The 10,189-nt window shown below is 42.8% G+C and overlaps 1 protein-coding gene across 1 annotated transcript in view; it reads left to right on the top strand.

Annotated features, from left to right (window-relative positions):
- FRMPD4 (FERM and PDZ domain containing 4) overlaps window positions 1-10,189 on the top strand; it is a 590,635-nt gene that overhangs the window by 333,948 nt on the left and 246,498 nt on the right. The window contains exon 2 of the mRNA XM_019525199.1: window positions 8,927-9,043. Within this exon, the coding sequence (XP_019380744.1) occupies window positions 8,927-9,043 (117 nt within the window). The remainder of the gene's footprint in view (window positions 1-8,926; window positions 9,044-10,189) is intronic.

Below are 10,189 nucleotides of genomic sequence, written 5' to 3' on the forward strand. Positions count from 1 at the left end.
GATCTAGTAGACACCAGTGACTGGGGAAAATGAGATGGAAAAGAGGAAAGGAGGGAGAATAAGAAAGGGAAATGAATGTTTTTTTAAGAAGAGAAAACTTCTCATATCTGTAATTCAGAGCTGAAACGTAACTATCAAGTTTTGCACCCTGGTCAAATCTCCACTGTACTCAGAGGTGGGGATGGTGCTGAGAACTGAAGAGCAGTGGGGAGGGGGTTTAGGGAAGGAAGGCAGTCAGTTTTCCCTGCCCTGGAGACTCAAAGACTCCTGGTGCTACTGCTGTTGTGTCCTTGCACCTGGCTGTTACAGCTAAGCAGCACCGGGCTGCTTCTGCCCAGTTCCTATGGCTAGATACAGCAGGGCTGCTAAGGAATTATAATTTGTGTCTTAAAGGAAGATGACAACAGGTAATTTCCATTTTAGGGTAAAATAATAGGAGTTTGCTGATGAAATTTGCTGATAAAATAGTTGTGGAGGCATCATCAATACGGGGGATCAGAAGGCCACACAAAAAAACTAGTGACTTTGAATACTGTTTTAAAAGAAAATATATATATATAGTCAACAGTATAATACACAAGGTTGTGATCTTTGGAATTAATAAGAAAATATTCTATAAAAAGGGAAGATATTTCTAATAGAGATAGAAAGTGTACAAGGCTTTAACGTGACTTTTTCTGAAATATAGTATATATTTCTGGTGGTTCTTGTTCAAGAAAGATGACTTTAGGCTGAAATGAGTGCAGAGAAAGTCTTTTAGGATAGTCAGAGGAATAGGGATACTGACTTATGAGAGGACTAGAAGACTTTGGATGGTACAGCCTCCCAAAATAAAGGCTAAGAGGGAATAAGAGTTCTGTCAGGTGAGAAGCAGCTGACAGGGGAAAGAACAATATAAGCTAAAAGACAATGTTAGTACAAGAACAAATGAGAATAGATTTTCCCTGAATAAATTTAGTCTGGAAATAAGGAAAATAATCTGAACCATGTTCGGGATGTCCTTCCATTGGGAGCGGTGATAACAAAACCAAAAAAAACTATTCACAATATAATGTATAACTTAACACACAACTCTGTGGCTCCCCCATACCTGCAAACAGAAGCCTTCCAGTTCCCTTTAATCGACCATGCTATGTCAACCCTTGCTCCAGATGAATGAGGAAATAGTGACAACCTATCCTGACCACCAGGATTTTTATTCCTACCCTCTACCAGAAGAGCATCAGCAGCTGGATTCCCTTCCCATATTTGGCAGAAGAACAGGAGCAGGGGGTCCCTTCTGTGGGTACCAAAAGATCCCCAATGTTCTGAATTTCCTACATTTCCAATCTGGAAATAGACTGGCAGTAGTAGCCAGTTTCTCTCTCTGACCTCATGCAGAGAGTGGTAGCAGCAGTGAGCGTAGCAGTAGAGCTCAGATCAATGTCCTTGGGTGCCTGCTGGGCTCAATCCATAAAATAGACATTTTTAGGCATCTTAGATTACATCCCATTTAAAATAGTCAACAGCACAGGAATTGGTAAAGTTATTCAATGGAGATTCACAGGGTGAGTTAGACCTTTAATAGGGGGGTTGGCATCAAGCTGGTTTATGCATGGTTTTTCAATCCTTGCATTAAAGGCATTTTAGGATAAATGGTGCCATTAGCTGTGTAGGCTGGCAGTAAATGGAATTAAAAAGTTACGTGGCATTGTGAAGTGAGACCTGTAGAGAGCAAGGATTATTCCACATATTCCTTAGCCCAATAACTATAATAAACAATTGGAAGTGTCTGTGGTGAGAAACCAGAAAGGAAACAAGTAGTGGCGGTTTGGGTTTTTTCTGATAACAGGTTGAGAAGAGGTGACCACTGGCACCTAAGAGGGCTAAAAGGGGCATGATTTGCTGAATCTCTCTACAAAGGTACATGGACTGTTCGTAGTCCTCAGCAAGAGGCACAGGGGTATCTGAAGCAAGATTTTGAGTGTCTGGGGCTTCCATGTAGCCTGATGCTGGCTTTATTGATAGTTCCTCCCACATTGGCAGGCCAACAGCTGTGTGGTACAGCCTTGCTTGAGTTTTCAGGCTGTTGAGTCAGATGAACAGCTGGGCCAGGGATACCAGGATTGGGGCGAGCAGCCTATGAGGCTGTCCACAACCCAGCAGGTTGACTGTCTTGCCCTGCAGCTCCCAGGGCAATGTACTTGACATCTCGGCCACAGGGCCTCTAGGATAGGCTTACTGATCTTGGGGTCTTTATGCAGCGGGTCCTTTAAAAAATGTGTGCGTCATTGGGGTTTATACAAGGTTGGTTTTCTGATGTCCCAGTGCAGGGGGCTCTGAGAGCCAGCTGGAGACCCTGGTGCAGGCTCAGGGCTGAGACCAACAACCAGCTGATTATCACTCCTTGTGCTGGAACCTCACTGGAGCCACGTGGAGACTCTAGTGCCACCCTGGGGCTGAGACCAAAAATTAGCTGATTGTTGATTCCAGCCTTGTGACTCCACCAGAAACTTAAAGTGGCTTTGGTGCGGTCCTGGGGCTGAGACTAACAATCAGTTGAATGTTAGCCCCAGGCCTGTGATTGCTCCAGTTCAGTTGGGTACCTGGCTTTCAACTTGCTGTTGTGCGGGACCCCAGGATCATGATCCCAGGCTCCCCTGCCTTGGCAAATAGTTATGGCAAATTATGATGTCATCCAAAAATCATGCGTCTTATAATGCAGGTTTGGCAAGGCAAGAAGTGCAGTTATTGGGATTGGGGAACAGATGCCATTGCGCCATTAAATAAACATGTGCCAAGGGCCTTACTCAAGCACTTCTTTGCCTCTAGTCATGCTGTGAATATTTCTCCAAGTGGCTCTGGGAAAGCTATGGTACTTAGGTTTGACCCATTAGATCCAACCTGTAAGATTCATGTGGCTCTTTGTGAGTTAGCCCTAAATCTGTTCCTAATTTTTTTCCCCTAATATTTCCTATATTGTATGTTTCTAGGTTGCAAAACTCCTGGCTGAAATCTGCTTTTATTGGAAGATGCATTTAATTTATTTTCTCAGTATTTTGTTTGCGTGCAGAGATAACCCTTTAACTGTCCTTGATCATATATCAACTACTCTTTGTCCATCCTGTCCCTACCATGGCATGTTGCATTGCAGGAGGGCTTTGATAGCAGGATATGATGATTGATCTTGACAGCACGGCCATTTTATTTCTTTTTCAAATTAAAATAAGGAGATTGAACAGGCTTAGTGAATCAAAGGAAGCTTCTCTGGAACAGGGGAGACCTGAGTTAAGGCAGCAGGTTTTTATTCCTGAAGAAAAGGAAGATTAAATGTCATAGAGATAACATGCTTGAGCTCTCACAATACAGTTGTGTTCTCTAGACAGTTAACAGAGCAGCACTGGCACTGAGTTTCAGAAAAGCCTACTCCCTTTTTCCCTCTGCCCCCATCCTTTGCAAGATACAGTCAGGAGAAAGCAATATTACCAAACAATGCCCAGGAACTATAGTAATCCATCTAGGTCAGTAGAATAAGTGAAAGTCTATGCCTAAATGGCTCTGCAGAAGAATAGGCTGCCAAAGCAGTACAACTTCTCTTCTTCCTTGAATACAGACATTTCAACCCAAGATTTCAAGCATGCTGAAAACTAAGGCAGTTGCCAACAAGCCTATAGATACATCTAGTAATTCTCAGACAGTGCTTTTCCTTTAAAAAGTAACTGCCAAATTTCTGGCATCCCTCCAGGAAGTCTTATTTCCATGCTGGAGTACATCTATTAACAGTGTTACTACATTGGTAATGTTAATTTACTTCTGGTAAAAGGTCATACATAGAGGTACTGTGAATCCCCTAAGAGTACTTTCAGGTATGCAAGAAAATTGCCATGAGTAAATAAGTATTATCATAGGCTCAAGATACAAGAATGTGGAGGCAAGCTATTGCAATTGCAAACAGTTGTATTTGAGATCCTTATTAGTGGGCATGTGTACACAGGGCCATATAGCACCTTTGTTACTTTGCTGTCGTTTAGTACTTCCTAAAGGATGGCTCACTAATGTCCCGTACTGCGCTGTCCTGGCTATACATGGTTATTTTTTGGAGCACGTTGCCATGGTGATGTAGCAGTAGCATCACAGTTTTTGCCAATGGACAATACAACACCATAGCATCGTATATAGATGCATGTAGTATTTTATAAATCCATTATAATTTATTGTCCCAATTTGCTGTTATCAACTTGTAAAATAATTAAACAGTATAAAATATTAACATAAGGACAGCATAGGAATGCATATAGGGGTCCAAAAGGTGGAACAGGATCTGACTTCTTTGAATAACTGGAAAACATTTTTAAAAGAGCTGTTTTATTATTTAGCTACCTGAATGTGGATTTACATGGCTACATGTAGGTATCTAGGATTGGAAAACTAGCTTAGGTTTACTACCTCTTTTAAATGCAATGAAGAAGCAAGTTTACTCCTGTTTCTTTACAACTTTTATAACTTACTTGGTTAGAATTAAGAAATCGAGTCACTTGTGAATCAAAAAGCTGGCTGGCAGGCAGTTTCAAACATACCAAATCAGTGAGCATAGTATTGTGACCAGTTGTTCATTGGTGAAAATATTGAACTATAAAATTTTAACATTGTTGTGATATCTCTGTCTCTCAACAAAGATAAAAGATATTTTCTCTTGCTGATCTTAAAATTATACATTGAAATACAATGAAACAAGGAAATACAATCCAGAATAGGGGGTTTTTTTTGTTTTTACCTGTTCTTTAATATTTTATTCTAATGACCAGGGATCCTGGTTTTCTCTGATAAAAAATAAAAATCCCCAATTTTCAGATTTAAAAAAGTAACCCAAAATCTACATTTTTCTGTTATTAAAATGAAATGCCATTAAAACATACATACATACATACATACATATATGTAATGGTGTTTCATTTTAATCATGGAAAACTGCCCCTTTTAGTGGGTTAATTGTCTTTTTTTAATGATTTAATTGCTTAACAGTGTACATGTTTGACAGCATGTTATGATGAAATGGCGTAACAGTATATACGTTTGGCAGTGTATTTCAATTTAAATGACTTTTTATGCAGCAGACTAAAACACATCCCATGCATTTTAGTTTGCTTTGTAACAAATTACAGTGATATTCCCCACAAGGGCCCTATTAGGAGAAGGTGGCAGGGATGCTAGGGCTTGGCAGGCTTCCAGTGCCCCGTGTACCTTCCCCACTTCCTTCTCTGGCTGCCAGCACACCCAGCTGCCCTCCTGCCACCTTCCCAAGACAGCAAGCCCGTATCTGGGTCATGTGAGGTGACGGGAAGGTGGCGGGGATTGTGCATGGGGTGCTGGAAGCCGGCTAAGGCTGAGCTTCCCTGAGCGCACCCGGGCTTCCAGTGCTCCATGCACTGTTGGATCCAGCAGGTGCTGCCTGCAAGCTGAGGCTGCACCCATGCAGGTAGCACCCCTCTTGGGTGGCCCTGAGGGGCACAGCCACTGCAGAAGGAAGCACCGGACCCCTTGCAGCTCAGGGGCTGTATAACATGGCGGCAGCTCTTGTAGGCAGGCTCTGCCAAAGGGGGGTGGAAAAAAGTGGTGAGGGGCCTAGTTGTCTAATCTCTTTTTCCTCTCAGAGCCTATGTGTGCCTCCTGTGGCTGGGGAGTGAGCTGTCAGCAGGTCACATAGCCCCTGAGCTATGGGAAACCCCAGTGCTTCCCTCTGCACCAGCGGCACCCCTGTGCAGTAATCATACTGCCCCTGCCACAGAGGGAAGCACCAGGGCCCCCCACAGCTCAGGGCCTGCTGGCAGCTTGCCCCCCAGCCATGTGAGAAGTAGGCAGGTTTGGTGGGGGGGCAGTGCTTCATTCTAGCTCTGACTTGCCTGTGTATCTGTTTGAAATGTCTCAGGATCTATAATAATAATAATAATAGGCTTATTCTGTCTGTCCAGAGCATTCTGGTTGTTTCAGTAAGCATTGTGATTGGCTGCTGAGACAACCAATCAGAGTGTTCTGAACAGACAGAATAAGATTATTATTATTATTGTTGTTGTTATTATTATTATTGTGATGGTGATGATTATTATCACTGAATATCATTATATTAATAACAACACCAATATTTCCAATATTATCAAATATTAAAATTAAGTCCAGTTTATGGCAAATGCCTTTGTTTAGATATACTTAACAGAAATGTTTTTCTACATTGTAAACATAAAGTCATTAGTATAATTTGTAATAAATTCAGGTGATCTCAAACACTCCATTAGAATATACGCATAAAACATAAAGCAGAGAATAACATTTTGAAATTCCGTATCTTTCCTTATTAGCGATTAAAGCTTGAAACATCAAAAGTGAGAACAAAAATATAGAATTTAATCTGTTTGTTTTAATGGTGCAGACTCCCTTGGGGAAAGATTATGTACAACTTTGTAGACTTAAGAAGTTGCTGGGGTATTCCTGGAGACCATTTTCTTCTTTTTAAAGAGTGATCACCAAGTTACATTTTAGTTTGTGTTTGTCTTGAGGAAATGTATCTGTATCTGTCTGTCTGTTTTATTTATTAATTACCCAGCATCATTGGTATGCATGATGCTTGACAGATATAAGATAAGGTCCCTGCTTACATTCTACTTCATGTAAATAAAATGAGTAAAACTATTATGGTCTGTAGGTAGAAAAAGGAAGGGGAGATAGGGAAGGGATCGAGGTGAAAAAGTTTTTTAGGATACATATAGAAGTTACATTTAGATCAGCCTAACTAGGGTTTGGTTGATCTAATGGGTATCGTATAGACAATCAGGGTGGTTAAATCAGGCAAAAAATGGGGGCCTGATCTAAGTTAGTTCACCTGAGGAGATGAACTTATTTACATCAGGAATGGGTTAGCCCAGTCTGTCACCAGTATATGTTTAGAGCACAGCCCTGGGACTGCGAAAGCCAAGCCAGTCACCTAGGCCAGGGGCAGGCAATTATTTCGGGTGGAGGGCCGCTTACTGAGTTTTGGCAAGCCATCGAGGGTTGCATAATAGGCAGCCAGGGGCAGATAAATATTCATTTTCTAAATTTTTTAGGGGCCCCGCGGGCCGGATAGAATGGCCTGGTGGGCAGCATCTGGCCCCCGGGCTGCATTTTGCCCACCCCAGCCCCAGGGCTGTGCTCTTCTTACCCTTCCTCCAACTCTGACCAGGCTATTTTTAGCCTTCTAACCTCCCCACCCCTGGATGTACAACCCCCCCTGCAGATTCTCCACCACCTGCCCTGCAAACTCCTTTCACCCCTACCACAGACTGGCTAGCTCCCTTTGCTCCGACCCACCCCCTCCCACCCTGAGTTATTTACTCCGGTTTCCCTTTGCAGCTCCCAGGACTGGTAGACACCTATACATGATGCTCTCAGTCTATGTTTATACATCTTAGTGAACTATGTGAATGTAGACCAGGGGTGGCAAATGACTATATGAGCGCTTAGATGTGTGTGTTCTTATTTTTGTTGGCACGTATGAATTGGATGTAGCAATCAAGTTCTCATATTTTTTTTTTAAACTTCTTCTTTTTTTAATAAAGGGAACTTATTGTCCCACCTTCTTCTGGTGTGGAGGACCCTTTGGAAGCCCTGTCAACATTTCTTTTAATCCCATTTCCCTTTCTCTGGTTTCTTTTACACTCTACTTGCCTCAGTTAACTATGCTGGAAGCAAAGCTACTGCTGTTTTAATTGTGGTGTGGCAGAGCCCCCCTGGTATAGATACAGTCTCTGTTGGCAAAAGATTTTCAATCAGTGCAGTCAAACCAAATAGCAGGAGACTTCTTCAGCCAGCAAAGTTGAGTCCACATATTAGAGATTTTGTGGCAGAGCTACAGGGTATGATCTTCTCACACCCCTAATCAACTTGCAGAACCTTGTAATGTAAACTGGAGTAATATTTTTGCTCCTATAAATCTCTGAGTGAGGCGGGTTTTATACACAGGAGCTGGTGTATCTGGTAACTAGCAGCTTAACTCCTGTTAATGAGTGCAAAGGATCAGTAGAAAGGCAGTAATTCTCCATTGGGTTTTGAGCTTCCTGCTTAATAGATCCTTAGGATATGTGGCATTGGGAGGTCATGCATTCAACAACACCATTAATTGAAAATGTGGATGAGCCTCCCATAGTTTCATGATCTGAATATATTCCTCTAACAGGGTTTTTTTAAGGATAGCATAAGTTAGTCTATGATAAGAGTGTGGGAGTAGCAGTGGTGAATACTCAAGCAGAGGTCAATAGCAGAATGATAAACTAAAAAACTGAACTTAAAGAAGTGATTTGGAGGACAGGTAATGGATAAGTGGCTTTAAATACACATTTATACTGAATTAATACAGGATCTCTATACCTACTGTTGGGGTTCTTCTTCATTATCATATAAGAAGCAGTTAATGGTAACAGGAGCATTTATGGTGGGCTCCTGGGCATTGCTACACCTTCCTGTGTCATTCAGTACATTTAAATACACATGGTTTACAGCAAGGATTTATGACTAAAAATGAAGTGTTACGAGTCTTATATTTGAACAGAGGATTTAACAAGAAATGGAACTGCTCCCCCTCCTTTTAGATATGGTGTGGTATATAAGAAATGTATATTATACAAGCTTGGCATCTGTGGACATGTATCATTCCCTTTATTAAATGACCTGGTGTCAGAGCTGTTACACAGATATGCAGGACTAAATCACAGTCCTCCATAACTGCTAGAAAACAAATTATGACTGAGATCAAAACTAACAGCAACTTTTAACCTGGAGATTGTTTTGGGGGATATTTTATAAAGCTGATGGTACTCAGATGCCATGGAGAATTATTTTGGTATAAGGATATCAGTAAAATAAGGAGAGAAGAAGTCATACTCTTTTTCTTTCTGAATGCTTATATTTTTTGCTACAGCCACAGGACCAAGTCTTCAGGCTGGCCACATCCTTCAGGAACCTGGAGCTTGAATCAGGGGACACCCTATGGATGGGAGATGACGGCAAACAGAGATGGGAGAGACTACTTCATCAAGTAGGTTTGACATATTGTGAGCTCTTGCTACAGAATGACACAGGCATAAGAACAGTACTGTAACAGTAGCACTTAGTAGTTGATTTTCTTTGCATCTTGAGTTGTTGACATCAGCTTTCAGTTTTACAGTGTTCATACAAAAATCAGTCCAGTTGCACAAATCAGTCCAGTCTTCATTGTGCCGTTTCACACAACAGTTTTATTATCCTGTTATTTCTAATACATATGGAAACATAGAAAAATTAGTGCTTGCAGATGTTAACCCCCCCCCACCAAAAACGCGCTTTACCAGAGGAAGCGGCATGTTCCTTCGACCCAGTTCTGCAGTGTCAGTATAGATTGGGCTTTTTGGCACTTTCAGCTAAAGCTGATTCAATCACGTATTAGATAAGTGTCCAAAAAGCCCCACTAAAGTGCCTAATCTATACAGATGTCAGGAAAGCTGGGTCCAACTAATACACTGCCTTTTCTAGGCATGTGCTAGACTTGGCATGAGACTGTGCTGAGCTTAAAGTAAAGCACTGGGTTTTGGGGGTGTCACAGGGCGGGGACCCAGGAGCGGCCGTGCTCTCTCCTGGCGCCCCCTACCATGCCAAGTTGGTATAAAATGCACCCTCATTCTCGCCTGCCACGTCTTTGATGGTATGAATATTAAGGGAGGCTGCCTTTTGTCCTCTTTGGCATGGTATCCCTGACGTACTCAGGCCTGTGCCCTGTCTATGGTGATTCTGGGCACTCCCGCCTCAAGGGCTACGCATGGCTCCTGCCATCCCTAATACCACGCCCCAAGCCTCTCAGATGTACCGAACGTTGTTAAGTCTACTGTGTTCTCTTGGCGGCCCTCTCCGGGGCCTCTCCCCGTACGCTTGCCCTCTCCGGGGCTTCTACTCTCATGCGCCATCCCTGGGGCTTCTTATTCCCATATGCCCTCCCTGGGGGCTCTACTCGTGCTCCTGCCCACACTGGGGCCTTGCTCAATAGGGCTTAGGCGGCCTCGGCCTTACCTGGCCCTCAGGACCCCCTTTCCAGGTCCTATGCCCCACTGGGGCTTTCCCACAATTGGGGCTCAGGCGGCTTCGGCCTTACCTGGCCCCCAGACCCCCTTTCTGGGTCCTACACCCCACTGGGGCTTTGCTCAATAGGGCT

This window comes from Gavialis gangeticus, unplaced genomic scaffold (assembly GCF_001723915.1).
Source record: "Gavialis gangeticus isolate Ggan-Ray unplaced genomic scaffold, GavGan_comp1, whole genome shotgun sequence".
Taxonomy (NCBI): domain Eukaryota; kingdom Metazoa; phylum Chordata; order Crocodylia; family Gavialidae; genus Gavialis; species Gavialis gangeticus.